The sequence below is a fragment of the Chiloscyllium punctatum genome, chromosome 21 (genome assembly GCF_047496795.1).
Source record: "Chiloscyllium punctatum isolate Juve2018m chromosome 21, sChiPun1.3, whole genome shotgun sequence".
Taxonomy (NCBI): domain Eukaryota; kingdom Metazoa; phylum Chordata; class Chondrichthyes; order Orectolobiformes; family Hemiscylliidae; genus Chiloscyllium; species Chiloscyllium punctatum.
This window is the reverse complement of record NC_092759.1, coordinates 10,747,673-10,767,685: the sequence shown is the minus strand read 5'-3', so window position 1 is coordinate 10,767,685 and position 20,013 is coordinate 10,747,673. Positions and strand designations below refer to the sequence as shown.

Here is a 20,013-nt window from a genome sequence, read left to right as displayed (position 1 = left end):
CACCTTTAATGCATTGTCTCAGCTGATAGGTCACTTTCTTTAAATAAAACTTTGTTACCTTGAGACTGTGACTTGAAGGAAGTTCTGGGATTTTCAAATTAAACCTGCAATCCATTCTAAAAGATGAAAGACTTAACAGCAATCAAGGCTTGTTCAATATATTGCATCAGTTGCATCACACTGTGATCTTTTGCTACAAATTCTGTGTCCTATGATCCTACCCCCTGATGAAGGAGCAGCGCTCTGAAAGCTTGTACTACCAAATAAACCTGTTGGACTATGATCTGGTGTTGTGAGATTTTTAACTATTATCAAATAGAAAGAGGCGACATTCGAGTCAGATTCTTCAGGAGTATAAGCCTCTCACCTACAACGTTCCAAGGGCTCCATGCTCCTCAAATGTTGTCCACATCAACACTGATGTTTGTTCATTCGACCATGAAGCCTTCAGCTTCTGCACTCTAAGCCCTGGAACTGCCTTCCTAAACACCTCTGTCTCCCCTCTTTCAAGCTTCTTAAAAACTACCACTTTGACTAATCTTATCATCAGTCCCTAATATCTCTTGTGGTTCAGTGTCAGGTTTTCCTCAATACGTTGAAGTACCTTGGGAGGACTGACTTTGTTCATTTTTATTTAATCATTCACAGATGTGAGTGCTGCAGGCTGAGCTAGTATTTATTACCCATTCCTAATCCCTAAGTGGGCGGCACGGTGGCACAGTGGTTAGCACTGCTGCCTCACAGCGCAAGAGACCCGGGTTCAATTCCCGCCTCAGGCGACTCTCTGTGTGGAGTTTGCACATTCTCCCCGTGTCTGCATGGGTTTCCTCCGGGTGCTCTGGTTTCCTCCCACACTCCAAAGATGTGCAGGTCAGGTGAATTGGCCACGCTAAATTGCCCGTAGTGTTAGGTAAGGGGTAAATGTAGGGGTATGGGTGGGTTGCGCTTCGGCGGGTCGGTGTGGACTTGTTGGGCCGAAGGGCCTGTTTCCACACTGTAAGTAATCTAATCTAATCTAATCTAAACCCTGTGAAGGTGGTGGGGGGAGCTGTATTCTGGAATTTTGACGTAATACCACCAAAGGAACTGCGATATATTTCAGGTTGATGCGCAGCTCGAAGGGGATCTTGCTAAGGGGACTACATAAACGCAAGTGATTGACTACAGAGATTAATACAGCCCATCAGAAGTTCACTCAAGAGCCTTCAAAGCAGACACTGTCTGAAAAGATTTCTGTACAAACTGTGGTGGCTTTTGGAAAAAAGGAGATTTTGAATGCAGTTTCTCTCCGAAGGCCCAACAGTGAGGTTTCTCAAACGAGGGCCTGAGAACTCACTGCTCGACTGTGCGGTGAAATCAAGGTAAAAGGTGAAAGGGAACAGTGCAGACCACCAGTGAGAATGGAGGTTATAAAAAGATGGTTCAGGAAATCAAAGTGCTTTCAACTGGTGCCAATCATTGCGTTTAATTACTATTGAATTTGGGAATGAGGGAACATTTCGGCTTCCTGAGATGAAACAGTTGAAGCAGGTAGTGAAGCAGAGAGCGTGCTCCAGTGTGACTAGTCAACATTCAAGGGGGCCAGTCAGGTAAACACTCAGACCTTTCATCGAGCAAGTATGCGCTGTGCAGCATTCATTACACCCTCAGGAGTAAATGGTTAATGGACAATTATACTCTGCAGCAATAATGGAGAGCTTTAACATGAATCAGTGCTGCTCTGCTGAGTTTTATTGTGGTTTAGTCAGATCATATGTTTGAGGATGTTTGATAATTAACCCCTCACTAGCAGGTTATGTGGGTCTCACGTCTTCCCACGCAGCCAAGCATTGATGGTGAAAGCCCAGACACTCTGCTACTCAGAGGCACGAGACACGCACCAAAGGGAGCAGCATAGTTAAATATTGGAGAAGTTCACACCCCAGGAACTCCTCAATCACTGCCGCTTACAGAGTGAGCTACTGTGCAGACAGTTATGTCTCACACTCTCTTTGATCTCCACATATTATACTCTGTACAGTTTAAAAAGAGAGTAGGGGCTTTGTGGGATGAGGATCAGAGCAGCACACAGCCAGCCAGAGGAGAGAATGTGACCATGGAAAAGCCAGTGGGCCTCTCAGCCCCGCAAACCTAACTGGAACTGTTCATTCTGTCATTGAATGAGAACAAGGCCGAGCTCGCTCTGTGGACGGAATAAAATTCTGCTCAAAGAACCAACGAGATAGCAGAAGCCTATTAACCCTATTGAATCCCTTACATTCAGCATCTCACACAAATGCTTTGTTAAACCTGCAAAACCAAACATGTAATGTGCTCTTATAAGTAACCTCCTATTCTATTCACCTCTGTGGATAAAAGTCCTCGTGGAGAACCAGTGCAGGAAGGGTTTGAGGCAGACCCTCTCAACCCTCTGCACCAGCCAGGAAATGCTTTATTCCATCATTCCACAAGACTGGTCATCAGCCTTGTCCACCCTTTCCCATGCACATCCAGAGCAATGTAGGTGGTGTAGTGGTAATGTCACTGGATTAGTAATCCAGAGACTCAGGCTGATGGACTGGGGACATGGGTTGGAATCCCACCATGCCAGGAATTCAGCAAAACGCCATTCTTACTGGCAACCAAATAAGCACAACTCGTTACTGTAAAAACCCCAAAAGGTTCACTAATGCCCTCTGGAGAAGGAAATCTGTCCTTAACTGGTCCTACCTACATGTGACTCCAGAGAGCAATGCTGTTGACTCTCAACTGGATGTCAATAAATACCAGAGGTAAAACAATGACTGCAGATGCTGGAAACCAGATTCTGGATTAGTGGTGCTGGAAGAGCACAGCAGTTCAGGCAGCATCTAAGTAGCTTTGAAATCGACGTTTCGGGCAAAAGCCCTTCATCAGGAATAAAGGCAGTGAGCCTGAAGTGTGGAGAGATAAGCTAGAGGAGGGTGGGGGTGGGGAGAAAGTAGCATAGAGTACAATGGGTGAGTGGGGGAGGGGATGAAGGTGATAGGTCAAGGAGGAGAGGGTGGAGTGGATAGGTGGAAAAGGAGATAGGCAGGTAGGACAAGTCCGGGCAAGTCAAGGGGACAGTTACTGAGCTGGAAGTTTAGAACCACCGTCTTCCGCCTCGGAACACTTCAACCCCAGGGCATCAATGTGGACTTCAACAGTTTCCTCATTTCCCCTTCCCCCACCTCACCCTCGTTCTAAACTTCCAGCTCAGTAACTGTCCCCATAACTTGTCCGGACTTGTCCTACCTGCCTATCTTCTTTTCCACCTATCCACTCCACCCTCTCCTCCTTGACCTATCACCTTCATCCCCTCCCCCACTCACCCATTGTACTCTATGCTACTTTCTCCCCACCCCCACCCTCCTCTAGCTTATCTCTCCATGCTTCAGACTCACTGCCTTTATTCCTGATGAAGGGCTTTTGCCCGAAACGTCGATTTTGAAGCTACTTGGATGCTGTCAATAAATACCAGCCTAGCCAGCAGACACACAAACCTTCACTCCCCTACTTTGTGTGAACACATTAAAACATTTGTGTAGCCGGTCAGGGGGTCTCAACATCTAAAATCATAATATAAACGGCCCCTCTTTCATAACTTAAACTGTTGTCATTTTGAAAAAGATCACAAAAGTCAAACATTATCAGGAAAGATTGAAGAGACTGGTGCCCTTTCCCGTCCATCGAGGTGGTATGGGACCAGTGGGATGGGAATGTTGGTTAGACCTGATCACAGTCTTTACATAGCGGAGAAGGTTCAAAACGGTGCACACAGAGATATATGGTTTCACTTTTGTGGGGTTGACCAGAACTCAGGCTCATCATTCTCAGACAGCACGGCAAAAATCCCTTCAGGAATTCAGGACTTAGGCCTTCATCCAGAAAGCTGGGGGGGGAGGGGGAAATGTGGGGCTTGCTCCTACAGAGAGTGGGTAAGGGGAATGGTATCGATATGAGAATGTGTATAGGGTATAAACTGGCAGGGAAAGAGTTAAGTTCTGAATTTTTGTAAAACAAGAGGTTCGGCTGAGCATGACTCAGATCTGAATGAGAGACGAAATGCAAAGATACTTCCAGGAGCTAAGATCGTCTCCATTCACAGGTAAAGCACCCCTCCGGACCACCACCCACCCCTCCGGACCACCACCCACCCCTCCACAGCCTGATCCAACGGATTCCAAGAGCTCCCCAGTCACGAACACAAAATGTAAAGAATAGCAATGAGGAGGTGGTCAGTACGCTTTGTCGGTGGTCTTCCTACGGACATTAAACCACGTGAGCTTTACCTCGTCTTTCGGTCATTTAAGGGATATGAAGGTTCACTGATCAAGTTAACATCAACACAACAGCCAGTGGCTTTGTTCCATTTGACAGCAGAGTGGGAGCAGACGCAGCAAAGGATGCTGCATTCACCGAGCCAGCTGCTGCACTACATTACTTAGGTGTGCTGGTATCCTCCATCTGAAGCATCTCCGCAAGGATGGCAGTCTCTTCAGCTTTAAGTATTTAACTGCCCTTATCCAAGAAATCAAATTTCTCTCAGGTGTGATACAAGAACAGACTGAATTTTGTTTTCAGGTTGGACTTTACTGAAGAAGATTTTGGAGAACTGGCTCATTTCCACTCGATTTGGAGGGGATGGAGTGCTCACGAAGGACTGTGGATTTAAGAACTTGACTGGTGAATTTTTTTCCACATGGGAGGATTCTCCAAACTCCAATTACTGTAATGGACCAGTAATATTTGGTTATAAACATTGTTTGCAGTGTGTCAATAACTTGGTTAAATATTGGCTGTCAGAGTCTGCTGAAAGCAGTTTAGTGCCATCTCAGTGGTTATCGTGAAATGATAAAAGGAGTGAATGAGAATGCTTACAGGGTATGAGCAGGCAGGGAAAGAGTTAAGTTCTGAGTTTTGGGGAATAAGAGGTTCAGCTGAGCATGACTCAGATCAGATGAGAACTTACAGTGAACAACGGGGAGCTGGAGGCAAGGGTAATGGGTTAACAAGGTGGAAATGCAGTCATTATGTAGAGTCATTTAACAATATTGGAAGCATTCAGTATGCAAGGTCAACTAACAAGACGAAAGGTATTCATTATGTGGAGCTGGTTAACAAGGTTAAGGACATTTGTTGTATAATAGTAAAGGGCTTGGTCTCTACTATTGTAACAGTCACCCAATTACTATGTATGTTGCCTTATCTGGATGCTCCTCCGTGTAAGTGACTATATAATTCATTGAGAAGCTGCTGTTCCTGAGAAGATTGAGAGCACAGGTCTCTCCCTCCAGGGCCCAGAATAAAGATGGAGGTGGTAAAACTATATTGTATCTCTCAGCAGGGGGGGGGGGGGGGAGAAGAGGGAGGAGAGATATGGGACAACAAATACACTCAAAGGGGAGAGCTGGTAAAACACATGGAGGGAGGAACAGGAGGATACACTAATAGGGGATGGAGAATGAGGTGGATGGGAGGAGCGTGTGCGTGGCAGAAACACTAGCACGGAATAGACAGACCAAGTGGCTGTGTTAGAGATTGTATCTAATCCAGTACAAAAGCTCCCAGTGACGATAATCAGAGGGTAGGAATAAAATGACTCTTGCGATATTATCCTTGCTGTCCAAAGGTTCTTGCCACAGTCCTGTGCATTCAGCATTGGCAGGCGTACCGGGGGGAGGGGGGGGCTTTGCGCAGTGAATCAGATTCCACAATCTCGTCCTGCTCTTTGAAAGCTGACTGAATAAAAACCCGGCAAACTATGAGGAAAGAAGCAACTAAAGACAGGCACGCATTTACAGAGAACATTTCAACACCACCAGATGCTCCAAAGTGCTTGACAGCTAACAAAGTGCTTTTTGAAACGCAGCCTCTGTAGGAACAAAAGGAGCTGCTTCCGCACAGAGTGGGCTTTAAACTAATCAGGGAGGGGAGGGTTTAGGAGAGGGGAAAACGTAAACTCACAAAGCAAGGGGATATGGCAGCATTTCAAAGGAACCATAGTGGGGGCAGACAGGAAAGCACACAGCGCACAAACGCAGAAAATCAGCAACAGGTTGGGTCAAGGGAGAAAATGAGTAAAAAGGTAAAATGAATTGCTCTTTACTTGAACTAAATATTTGTGACAAAATAAACGAACAGGTAATGAATAGGAATTGTAGAGACATGGGAATCAAAGCTCAAATTAAATATTCAGGGGTATGCGGCTTTTCCAAAAGACAGGCAGGATGGAAAGGGCGGTGGGGCATCTTTGTCCATGTATGAAGAAATAGGTATGATAACAAGAAACAATCTTGGATCAGAAGATACAGAACCCAAATGGATGAAACGAAGAAACACAAAGATTACGAGACCAGTAGGAGTAGTACACATGTCCTCCCTTTCAATAGCTGCATCGATAAATTAGGTGATAATGAGGGCATGACAAAAAGGCAGCACATTAATCATGGGTGACTCTGACCTACATATAAACTGGGATAGCCAGATGTGGTTCCGAGGAAGATTTGATGGAGCCTATTCAGGACAGTTTACGAAAACAGGAAAGGCTGAAGGTAGTGGTGGAAGGGTGTTTCTTTTTGGCTGAAAGTCAGTTCCACAGGGATCTGCTGTTTCAGTGGAGTTGTGTTTAGTGCAGAAGGTTGTCAAAGGATACAGCAGGACATAGATCAGTTGCAAATATGAGCAGAGAAATGGCAGACAGAGTTTAACCTGGGTAAGCTTGAGTTGCTATACTTCGGGAGATCAAATATCAAAGAAAATTAAATGTCAAGAATAGTTAATGGCAGGACCCTAAACAGCACTGATGTATAGAGGCATCTTGGGGTTCAAGTCCACAGCTCCTTGAAAGTGGCCGCACAAGTAGATAAGTGGTAAAGGAGGTGTACGGGGAATTGAGTACAAGAGTCAAGATATCATGTTGCAACTTTATAAGACTTTGGTTAGGCCACACTTAGAGTATTGCGTTCAGTTCTGGTCACCACATTACAGGAAGGATGCGGAGGCTTTGGAGAGAGTGCAGAAGAGGTTTTACCAGGATACTGCCTGAATTTGAAGGACAGGCTAGAAGCTCAGGTTGATTTTCATTTCAGCAGCAGAGGCTGAGGGGAGAGTCGATAGAAATCTAGAAAATTATGAAATGTATAGATAGGGTTGACAGTCAGAATCCTTTTCTCAGTTGAAATGTCTAAAACTAGACGGTATGCATTTAAGGTGAGAGGGGCAACACTGAGATGTGGGGGGGGGGCAATTTCTTTTTAACACAAAGACTGGTAGGAAACAGGAATGCACTACCAGGAGTGGTGGAGGCCGAGACAATAGGGCATTTCACAGTCATGTTCAACACAACATCGTGGGCTAAAGGGCCCATTCCTGCCCTGTATTGTTCTATGTTCTAATTGTGGATCCAAAGGCTGCTTTGGTGATCTGGTGAGGTGCAACAAACAATGTTGGAGTGAAAGATCCCCTTAGAAACAGTGACCATAATATGGTCGAACTTAGCATTCAGTTGGCGGGGGAGAAATGGGTGGGTCAGAAACAACTATGCAAGATTTGTAGTGGGGCTGGAAGAAGTTAAAGAGGAGTGAAGAGGATGGAGATTGTTGCAAAGATGGGGAGTGAGAGGCCACATGAGATTTGAAAATGCTTCTGTTAGAAACGATTACAGCCTTTATTCTTAACTGCACACAAATTTTCCTTTTACTAATTCCCTGACTGTCCCTGCCCCCTCCAACTTCACTTAGCCGAAACAGCGGATCCTGCTGCATGTAGGTGCCACGGTAGAGTCTCCTACTCCAGCACCAACCCTTTTCCAGGATCCACCGAAGTCAGAAAACACATGACTTTATGAAGACCAAATCTGGAGGTGTTATAAGTAATCACACTGATTGAACGTGAAAGTGTGCAGTCAGGCCTGTTCCCTCAAAGACCGTTTCAGTTCTGTAGATTGCTGGTAAAACTTGCTGCTTTTCTCAAGGTCAGAAGAGGCTGACATGAAGGAATGGATTTCGCTTTTTCACTCATGCTTCATAAACACTAAGGTCATAATGCCTGAAGTGTGACAGAACTTCTCAAATTAGACACAATAAATCATTTTATCTGGGGTATTGTGAGAGTCAGTGAACCCCTCACTTTGAAAACCAGGGTTCATCAATCAGTAGACCCACTGAGATGGTCGTCTACTGGGATTTGAAGTGCAAAATCTATGTTTATAGTACAAGCAAGTCCACATATTTACAGTGGCAAGATAGACACCATAGTGGATGTTTATCTGACAGAACTGTACAGGTCATTTGGAAGTTCCCAAACTTTTGCATACGGGATCAGGTTCTCAGGTTGTCTTGATGTTGTCGTCATATCTCCGAGGACAGCACAAACCTCACTGTTGACTTCCGAAACGCAGTTGAGACCCTGTGACTGGACACAGCACCATGTTGGGATTGAGGGGCTGGGGGGGGGTCCTTGTCACATGTCACTCAGTTCCCACTGGAAAGACTGTGGCTACAAGAGCCAGTCAGAAGTGAAGAATCCTGCAGCAAGTAACTTACCTCCTCACTCCCCAGAATCTGTCTCCCATCTACAAGGCACAAGTCAGAAGCGTAATGGAACATTTCCACCTTGCCTGGATGGCTGCAGTGCCAACAATATTCAAGGAGCCATCATTCAGTACAAAGCAGTCTGCTTGATTGGCAACTTAACCAATACCGTCACCATGTCCTCCCACATCACAGACTCTCAGCAGCAGCAAGTAGGTACTATCTACAATAAGTAACTCACCAAGACATCGGTGACCGCCTTCTCCAAACCCAGAACCTTGACCACCCAAGAGGGACAACGCCAGAAGATACAATGGGAACACCGCCTCCTGCAAGCTCCCCTTCAAAGACCCACACCATCCTGACTTGGAAATACAATGCTGTTCCTTCAGAGTCACAGGGTCAAAGTTCTGGAACACTCTCCCTCATGTCACCGTGGTTCTGCCTCAAGTACATGGATGGCAGCAGGTCAAGGCGGTAGCTCACATCATCTTCTCAACAGGTCATTCGGAATGGGCAATAAATGCTGGCCCACATCCCATGGAGGAATAAGGAGACTCCAACTTGAGCAAACAATCTAGATGGACACTCCCCGTGCATGCGGAGGGGTGACGGGGAGAGGGAGGGGATAGACTCATACAGATGTACAGCACAGAGAGAGACCCTTCGGCCCAACCCGGCCATGCCGACCAGATATCCTAACCCAATCTAGTCCCACCTGCCAGCACCCAGTCCATATCTCTCCAAACCCTTCCTATTCATATATCCATCCAGATGCCTCTTAAATGTTGTAATTGTACCAGCCTCCACCACTTCCTCTGGCAGCTCATTCCATACACGTACCACCCTCTGTGTGAAAAAGTTGCCCCTGAGGTCCCTTTTAGAATTTTCCCCTCTCACCCTAAACCTATGCCCCTCTAGTTCTGGACTCCCCCACCCCAGAGAAAAGACCTTGTCTATTTACCCTATCCATGCCCCTCATGATTTTATAAACCTCTATAAGGTCACCCCTCAGCCTCCGATGCTCCAGGGAAAACAGGTACTGGCAGTTATAGGGGAGGGGAGTACGATGAAGGGTATGGGGAAGTGGGAAGAAAGGTAAGTGGAGTAGGGTGAAAAGCACAAGGAAAAAGGTGGGGAAGGAAGGGGTAAGTGGGAGAAAAGAAAGTGAGAGGAAGAATTGAAGTGGCAGGACTTGAGGAGGTGGGAAAGGGAGAAGAGACAGGGACGGTGCCAAGGTTACGAAAGAGAAGAGAGGGGAACAAGGAGGGGGGAGTGTAGCTGGTGAAAGTGGAGGAGGGAGGAAGGGATAAGGAGAGAACAAGATAAAGGGAAAAGGGAAAAGAGAGGAGGAAAACAGAAATGGAGGGCAGGACAAAGTGCCAAAGTGAACATGAGGCATGGGGGCACAAAGGGAGAGAGAGGGGGACACAGGATAAGACTGAGGGGCAGGGAGAGAGAGCAAGAGAGAAGCAGTACAGAAAGACAGGGCAAAGAAAGAGAGGACAAGGACTGGTGGGGGTTGGTAACATAAAAAACACAAGAAAAAAAGATGTCAGTGAAAGAGAGGAAGGAAAAGAAAGAGTAGTGGGGTGTGGCTGAAGCAAGTGAGAAAAAGCAAAGTGATATTGTGCACTCTGGCTGTGGCCAGGATTTCCTCCTAAGTTTTCGTCACAAACTTCCTCTTTGTACGGGCCACACTTCACAATGTGATGACATCGATTTAGTATCCCCATCAAGTGTTCAAGTCACAACCCACAAGACCCCTGTCTGTGATGAGTCAGCTCATCTCAGCTCTTTGCCACTGTCTAATTGCTGCATGTCAACCATGACTCAGGCCATTCCCTTCAAGTCAGCAGGTAATGAGGTAAAGACTCGTGACAGACAGCTGCACGTAAAACCATGTGACGTTCCAGTCTGAGGTGCTGGCATTCAGAGGAGATCGAAGTCCCATCTGCCCTCTGGTCTGGTATTATAAGATCTCAATGGTACTAATCTGAGCAAGAGCAGGCAAGTTCTATGCCAGCAAACACTCTCTAGACCAACATGAGCTTATTGGAATAAGTACTGACATCAATGAGAACTCCACCTCCAGGAAATAGAGAACCTAGAACCAAACATCATAAGAAGAATCAAACAAGCCATAGGGAGAGGCTGAATAGGCTGGGGCTGTTTTCCCTGGAGCATCGGAGGTTTATAAAATCATGAGGGGCATGGATAAGGTGAATAGAGTTGGACCGAAGGGTCTATTGCTGTGTTGTATGACTGTGCTTCTATTCATTCCCCAAGACGGTGGCGGAGGTGGTGGCTTCAGAAGGCTGTGAATGTTTCAAATAGGACAACTCGTCCTTAGCCATGAAGCTCATCAACCCATTCAAACACTACTCTAAAGATTACCAGCAACTCAAGTCACAATCATTCAGGTGCAGCAGGGAGCCAGCTCTCTTCTGGGCAACCCAGTCAGTCCCATTCATCTCCGCCCTCTCTCCCCAGCTCATGTAGGTTACCTGCTGCAACGGTCTGTCCAATTTCCTTTTGAAACTGTTCATCATTTCAACTTCCAGCATGTTCCAGGTTATTTCCACTCGCGACAGAAAAGCATTCCTCCCTCAGCATCCCCTGCCCCGTTAAATCCATTTCCCTTTGTGCTTGCAGTGAATGGGTGTAGCTTCTCTTGGAATAAAACAAAAAAAAAAAAGCGCAGATGCTGGAGTTCTCAAGAAAAATATACACATTACTGGAGCAACTCAGCAGGTCTGGCAGCATCTATGGGGAGAAAGCAGAATTAGCGTCCAGTGACACTTCAGAACGTGGCCAGCAACGTCTGGGGGAGGAGTCTGTTTAACCCAAACCTACCACCATCTCCTATACCTTGATGAAATCACCCCTCAATCTCCTTTGCTCCAAGGGGAACGAGCCCAACATCAATGCTAAAATGCCCTCACCCCTGGAACTATGTGGGGAAATGTCCTCCACCCCTCTCTTGGACACTCGCATCCCCGCTGAAAGTATGGCGAGCAGAAGTGAGCAGGGTGCTCTTGTTGTAGTTTTATATAAAGGCTCCACATGACTCAGTTTTTTGTTTTAACTAAAAGCCTCTTACTTCCAAAGCCCCAACTGCTTTCTTAATTGCGCTTTCCAGACGTCCCCCAACTTGAAAGGTTGATAAACCTGAACCTCTAGTCCCTGCGCGTTCCACAGGATGGGGCCATTAGGCAGAGCAACAACAGGCACAAATCAAGGCGGAACCTACTCGGCTACCTGGCTCTCAAATTCTTCAGAGATGCTGACACCTTCATGTGCCAAGACGCTCTCAAGGGGACTGTTAATTTATATCGCCAGCATAGCAAGAGTAGAGCGTTTGGAAAGCATGTGGCATCAAGCAACAGACAACCCATCTCTGGTTGGTAAATCAACACTGGTGCTGTTGACCAGAATGCTGCCAGCGATGTTTAGCCTGAACTTTATTTTACTATCTGTGCCCGGGCATGCATTTTACTTAAGACGAACATAAAATCTTCCCTTAATTCAACCTCTGGTTTTGACACTTGACTTTATTATAAAGCATTTTTTTTAACATAATGGAGGGGAGGGAGTGATGCCTCTATAAATCGCGAGCCCAAACCGCACTGCAGGATTCTGAAGTGCAGTCACACTGCTGTACACGAGGATGATGGAGAATAAAAGGAGTTGCTGACAGGGCTGCTTTCTGCCCCACTGAAATGCTGAACGTCAACACTCTGTTGCAAAGTGGTGAATAATGCAGTGGGAGACAGCGTATATTGTTACAGGATGTTGACGTGTGTGTGGGGTGGGGGGGAATAGATTAAAATTCAGTTGCTGTCGGCAAATCAGGTGTCACTACGTGAGTTACGAAAGTCAGGCAGTCAAAAGGTGTAAAAAAAAATTGCTGGAAAAACTCAGGTGTGGCAGGAGATGTGGAGAAAACACTTCAGCTTCAGTCACCCTTCTTCAGGACCGATTGCAGCAAACTGCTGAGATTTTCCGGCAATTTCTGTTTTCGCTTCAGATTTCCAGTACCCAGAGCTCTTTGGCATTTTTTTTTTACGTTTGGTCAAAAGATGTCTTTATCAGGTTGCAGCTTGTGGCAAAATTCCGAATCGGGTCGGACTCTTCATCAGAACAGTTCTGAAGAGTGGTACGGGATTCAAAACTATGCTCCTCTCTCTCCACCGATCTTGCCAGATGGGCTGGATTTTTCCAGCAATGTGTTTCAGAATTCCAGCCTCCACAGTCTTGTGCTTTTACGGTCTTCAAGTTGGACAAAGGAAAGGCTGGGGTACAAACCTAAACTTCATTATTAACCACACCGCCTTCTTGCGTGCGGCTCGTCTTAACACACGGGGAAGAAATGACAAAAAAAATCACCTCCGTATTCTGTCCCGTGCAACAAAGGCCGATTGCCGGAGATGTTCAAGTTCGGACACGACTCTAAACCCAGTCAAATAGCCAGGAGACAGTCCTGAATCATAGGAGGCCATTCACCGATCATGTCAGAGCCAGATCTCAGAACCAACAATTCACCTAGAGATACTCTCTTGCTTTCCCCCTGCACATTCTCTCTGGGAAGAGCTGAATTCCCTTTCCAGAACTTTGATTGAACCTGCCACCATCACACTCTTAAGTGACACATTGCAAAAGCCTAACCACTTCCTGCATGCGAAAGGTTTGCTTCTTGCATAGTTTGTTGCTTTTCCTTTTTGCTAATTATTTCGATCTGTGCCCTCTCGTTCTTAAGCCTCTCACAAATTGGAAATTGCTCCCGAACAACTCTGTCCAGATCCCATGATGATTTTATCTTTTGTCCAAGGCAAAACTGGAAGCTGGTTACCACCCTCAAACTGAGGCAAGTAGTCAGGTGGGAAAAGGAAGGAGGAAAATACAAAGACTGCTCCTGACAGGTAGCCAAACTGGCCACCGGTGAGAGCAGTGGAAAGCACCGAAGGCTGCAATTCTGAGGTTTTCTTCAGTCAGAAAATGGCAGCATTCATCCAAAGCTGTGCTCCCAATGTTTATTGGATTACATCCCACTAATGCCTCTGCCAGACTGACCAACACTGGTCAAGCGACTGCACCGATTTTAAAATTCTCATCCCCCTTTTCCCACATACAAAATCTTGCACTACCAATCTATCACCACTGTAACCTCCTCCAGGCCCACAACCCTTCCCCATCTCTGCAACCTCCTCCAGACCTGAGACCCCTCCAGGCCCTACACCCCTTCCCTCTCTCTGTTACCTGTTTCAGCCTCTACGCACCTCATCTTTGAAACCCTCCTCCAGCCTCTCAACATTCCGCCCCACCGCGCCCAAGGTGGTTCTCTCTGAAGGCAACTTAAACACTCCCCTCACCTATTTTTCACCATAACCCTGCAACCTTTCCTACTCCGAAAATGATTCAATTCCGCTTCGACAGATCACAACTGAAGTTGCCTCACCACACCCCCTAGTAATATATTCCAAATCCTATCTCGCTCCGTGGTTAGCACAGCGACCTCACAGTGCCGGGAACCCAGGTTCGATTCCAGATTCAAGCACCTGTCTGTGTGGAGTTTGCACATTCTCCCCTTGTCTGCGTGGGTTTCCTCTCACAGTCCAAAGACGTGCAGGATTGGCCATTCTAAGTTGCCCCCATAGAGTCCAGGCATATGTAAGCTAGGTGGATTAGCCATAGTAATTGCAGGGTTACAGGAATAGGTGGGTCTGAGTGGAATGCCCGTTGGAAGGTCGGTGTAGAATATATGGGCTAAAAGGTTTCTATCTGCACTGTAGGGATTTTCTGATTTTGAATCACTTATGTCCTCTGGTTCTATTTGGTCTTATTACAGTCCTGAAAGTAGAATGGGATTTTTTTTTAAACTGAGGTTCACGGTGCTATACAAAGGCAACTTCTTGTTGGTGCTGCCATGGACTCTGACACACTGCACTGACTTCATACCAAGTTCCGCCTGACCCACCCAGCAAGTACGCAACCTCTAAATTCTTTACACCAAAACAGGTCCATAAAAGGCATATTTTAGCAGTGGGTCTTCCTTTTTTTTTCCCCCCAAAAAGAGCTTTCCCTTGCGAGTTGATCCTTACTTCAAACTCTAATCCAGAAACGCAAGTATTTCAGCAGCAGAGCATGGGGCAATATCAAATGGAATTCTGCAAGACAGGTTTGGCAATGTGAAATATTAAACAGTGCAAGCTGTGTTTGTGGAGTGAGGCACTCTCTGTGCAGGAGGTTCAAACATTGATCTGTACAGAGGTGACTGCAGCATTTTTTTTGGAGCTGAAGGCACATTTATTCACAGGCACACGATGACAGCCAGGACAGGGAAACAGGCAGGCAGGGATCACGAGGGTCAAAGGAGAAACTCGAAGGAGAAACATTTAGAGATATGGGAGACGGGTGGAGGAAGAGGGCTATTCTTCGGAAAGTGTCAATAGGCAGAATGGCTTCCTGCTGTGCTGTACTATTCAATGCTTCCAGTGTATGTGTTTCAGCCAAGCCTGGCTTCACTACATCCAGCGGCCCAGCCAAATAAAACTCACTGAGCAAACACTGGGCTGCTCTCCAACTCACAGCTGAGCAAGAGAAAAATAAGTCAGTCTCAAGGTGGAGCATGTCTGCCTCAGGGAAACACCAGGAGAATTATCTCTAAGATGAGACTGGAATAGTTATTCATCCTCAGGCAGGCAAGGTGGGGGACATGGGTTGTAATCACCCAGAGGTGTACCAGTTACTTCAGGTCAGGTTACTCCTATCACTGGGGGCAAGACAGAACCACAAACACACGGACACAGAATTGGATGGCACTGACATGAGAGAACACTTTGGGAAAGTAGGAGGGGTCAAGATGATCTGTGTCAGGTAGCTGTTCAAACTATTTAGAATCATAACAGTAGAGGAAGACCATTAAGCTCATCAGGCAGTCCCAGTCCCCACCCCTCTCGCCCCAAAGTCCTGCAAGTTTGCTTCCTTCTATTCAATTTCTTTTCAAAATTATTCCACCACCCTCATAAATATTGGTAGATTCGAAGAGACTGAAATCATGGCAAATTAACACATTTTCTTTTTTGCATAGATCTTATTGACTTCCTCGGTTTTGCCACTCTCGTTTCACAGCCAGCATAACAGCTGCTCCATATAGATATATATTATAAATGTTATTACACATTACCTGGAGCAGGTAGGGCCTGAACCCAGACCTCCACATTCAGAGATAGGAACACAACCACTGTCTCACAAGGGTCCCCCCCCATTTGCTTCTTGCATAGTTATTTTTTTTAAATACTTGCCTGGTTACCTCCTCAGTCTTCACTGCTTCAAAGTAACGTGTAAACAAAGGAAGAGAGCGATGAGGGGAAACCCTTTCTCACCCATCACGTTGTTCGGGAATACACAGTCTGGAAATGTCGTGGAGGCAATTTCAATTCAGGCATTCAAGAGGACATTAGAGGATTATATGGATCGAAATAGTATGCAGGGAATGCGGGAAAAGACAAGAGATCGGCACTCAGTGATAGAACCAGCACAGGCACAAAGGGCCGAATAGCCTATTTCAACATTCTGACAATTCTATGATTCTGTATAGGAGAAAGTGAGGACTTGCAGATGCTGGAGATTCCTGAAGAAGGGCTGATGCCCGAAACGTCGATTCTCCTGCTCCTTGGATGCTGCCTGACCTGCTGCGCTTTTCCAGCAACACATTTTCAGCTCTGATTCTGTATATCCAAGGTTCTGGACATGCCTTCCAATTGAAGCAGCAAATTATCTACTCTACTGTACTCGCTGCTCAAGATGTGGTCTCCTCTACACTGAGGGGACAAAACCCAGACTTGTAGGACACCTACATTGTATCTGCACAAACGACGCTGAGCTTCCAGCCTGCAATTTCATGTTCCCTGACCAAGATTTCTGCCTTAGGCCTGCTACAGAACTCCAACGAGGCTAAATGAATATTTGCTGCTTGGGAACCCTGCAGCCTTCAGAACTGTACAGACTGAATACCTTCTTCCACATCCTTTACCCACCTCGACACTGCAGCTTTTGGCATGACATGGGTTGCTTTCATTATAGCCAACCCAATTTTACCTACTCACGGACTCTGTCTCTCTCTCTCTCTGTCTCTCTCCACCCCTATTTCTTCAGCAATTTCTGTTTTTTTTCTAGGAAATGCTTATCTGGACACAGGCTACAGATACTTTGAATATGCAGTGTCACCTGCAGAACTGCATCAAAAAAGAATTGCGGGTGATGGTTAAATATCAAAGTAGTGTACTTCAAGAGCCCTTGGAGGTTAACTGTTTCAATGTGGGAAAGATTATAGAGGGCTGTAAAGTCTGCCCATTTACGTCTGGCCTTCCACACCTCAAAACGGATATGCTCATCTTACACAGGGAGCAACACTCCTTCACCAGAAAGACACTGGAGCTAAAAAAAAATTACATTGTGAAGACTGGTTGTATGGCTTCTGCTTGTAATCCTTCCTCTACCCTGGAAAGCTGGAGAAGTGCCTGGCAGAACAGGGGCGTAAAACAACAGAAAACAAAAACTCAAAATAACAGCTGATCAGATTCACTGTCAAATTCTCTCATCGATCATGATTACAGTTCTGTAAATCGCTAGTTAGTCCCCATCTGGAATTAACTGGTCCCACTCCTTCGGGCAGAGCTATAAATGTAGCACAGATTCAACAAAATGATCCTAGGGTGCCTTAAATTTAGAGTCCAGACCACATGAATGAGGCTTGGGATATTGAGTACAATTCTGGTCTCCCTGCTCTAGGAAAGAAGCTGTGAAACTTGAAGGGTTCAGAAAAGATCTATAAAGATGTTGCCAGGGTTGAGTTGCTGAATAGGCTGGGGCTGCTTTCTCTGGAATATCAGAGGCAGAAGGGGGACCTTAGAGAGGTTTATAAAATCATGAAGGAGATGCAGAGGGTAAAGAGTCATAGTCTTTTCCCCAGAGTAGGGAATTCCAAAACTAGAGGGTTTAAGGTGAGAGGGGGAAACGATCTAATGAGTAACCTTTTCACACAGAGGGTGGTGCACTTATGCAATGAACTGCCAGAGGAAGTGGTGAAGGCTGGGACAATTACAACATTTAAAAGGCATCTGGATGAGTATTTCAATGAGGAGTGTTTGGAGGGATATGGGTCAAATGGGAATGGAATGACTTAGGATATCTGGTCGGCATGGACAAGCTGGACCAAAAGAGTCTGTTTCTATGCTGTACATCTCTAGGACTCTGAGTCAGAGCAGTGGCTGCGTCATCCCTTCCGTAAGCAGGATAGGCTGATCACTCCTGATTCTACAGACTGAGGAGCATCAAATAAGCTGCTGGGGGGACCCTTCAGCATTTTGAAAGAGCCCCAGGTCTCCAGCTCCCCTTCCTATCCCATCCATCCATGCAATACACAGCGTGCTCTCCCCCCTCCTCCCTCCCCCCCCCCAGGCAAGCTCTGAACTCACCTCATTACCATGCGACTGAAGGAATTCAATTTCCTGTTCAGTGAAGGTTGTCATGGAGATGGACTTCACTCGGTGAGGTGGATTGAGGCCTCTCCTGCAAACACCAGGGTCGAGGGTGGTGGGGAGAGAAGAGAAAAGAAATGCCCTTTGAGGAATGTGTTACATAAGCAGCTCATAAAAGACAAGGTCATAAAAATCTGTTTCCAGCAGAGTGCAGAAAATCTCAGACTACATTTTATAATGCCTGCAATTTCTTGGAATATTTGCAAACCATTTATCATACACTGGAGTTTATTGCTCGGGTTGACGTATCAGCAGCTTTTGCAGCACCAAGGAAGGCCACTCAGCCCACTGCATTGATTGCAGAATTCCAAAGTCCAGGGACCTGGGTGTTCGAGTGCACAAGTTACAAAAACGTTAATATGCAGATACATGATTAAGGCGGCTAATAGAATACCACCATTTATTACAAAAGGATGTCCTGCTTCAGATGCACAGGGAATGGGTGAGACCACATCTCAAATACCATGGGTAGCTTCGGGCTCTTAACTTGGAGGGTGTAAGTGTGTTGGGGGCAGTACAGTGGAGGTTTCTTCAATTGACGACTGAAATGAGCGAGCTGTCTTCTGAGGAAAGGTTGGACAGACCGGGTTTGTTTCCACTGGAGTTGAGAGAGTGAGAGCTGACTTAACTGAAATGTACTAGGCAAATGTGAGGACTGCAGATGCTGGAAACCAGAGTTGAGATCAGAGTGGTGCTGGAAAAGCACAGCAGGTCAGGCAGCATCCGAGGAGCAGGAAAATCGACGTTTCGGGCAAAAGCCCTTCATCAGGAATGAAGGACTTTTAATTGAAATGTATAAGACCCTGAATGATCTTGACAAGGTGGACATGGGGAGGAGGTCCCCTCTTGTGACTGTACTGTTTCAAAATTAAAGGTCATCTTTTTCGGACAGAGCAACTCTTGAACACGTTGCCTCAAACATTGGTGGATGTGGATTAATTGAATATTTTTAAAGGTAGAAGTGGAAAGACACTTGGTAGACAAGAGACTCAAGTATCAAAATCACAGCGTTCATACGGGATCAGGACATTTGCCCCATTGAGTCTGCACCGATCCTCTGAACAGCATTACACCCAGAACCACAATTCCCCCACGATATGTCTAGAACCCAGCAACTAATCCATCTAACCTGCACGTTTGGGATATGGGAGAAAACTGGAGCACCACACAGAAACTTATGTAGAGGTGAGAATCTACAAACTCCATACAGAGTAACCAGAGACTACAATTGAACCGCTGAGGTAGCAGAGCTAACCACTGACCCACCCATTATTAGTTGTCATATTTCAAGTCCTCCCTCACGCATTTGTGTGCAGCCAATCAGGTCAAGTCTGTATGAGTGGAATTACAGCTCTCTGTTCACCGGGGGAAAAGAAAAGGCAAGTGTTTTCTCCAAATTCAAATGCGTCCTGGAGAAAAGCCATATTGGGTTTGAGGCGTGTACTCTCCAGGTACTCAGCTTTTCCACCATTGTTTCAGATTTTCACCGGTTTGCTTTTACACATCATGGTTTTCAGCGAGCCACCGTGCTGCCCATTAAGTGGGGAGTAGATGGGAATGTGGTATAAAACACTGCTTCCTAAATGGCAGAGCTGTCTCAAATGGCTTATCGTTGCACCTAACCCATGCCCACATGCCCCAGTGCTGGTCCTGACAAAGAACTGGCCCATCCCCAGCTGCCTTCCAGACTTTTACATGTCTTTTCCCCCCCAAAATATTGTTACATTTCAGCTTCTAAAACTGGACTTTACAAAACAAACAGCAGATGTTACAAAAGATGCTTAGGTCTCAGTGCGCAGTGGACTTTCACCTGAGTCAGACAGCTGTGGGGTTTTGGCCCAACGCACAAAGACTCTTCGCTGACAATACCAGTTCCAGTATTGAGGGGAAACTTCAATGATGGGATCCTTCAGCCCAGGTATTAAACCAAGGACCCC

At 46.1% G+C, this 20,013-nt stretch overlaps 1 protein-coding gene across 5 annotated transcripts in view; it reads right to left on the bottom strand.

Moving 5' to 3' along the window:
- Positions 1 to 20,013, bottom strand: part of LOC140492573 (arf-GAP domain and FG repeat-containing protein 1-like) — a 101,541-nt gene that overhangs the window by 63,563 nt on the left and 17,965 nt on the right. For all 5 annotated transcript variants that reach the window (XM_072591541.1, XM_072591543.1, XM_072591544.1 and 2 more), the window contains exon 2: positions 18,014 to 18,107. In XM_072591541.1, the coding sequence (XP_072447642.1) occupies positions 18,014 to 18,107 (94 nt within the window). The remainder of the gene's footprint in view (positions 1 to 18,013; positions 18,108 to 20,013) is intronic.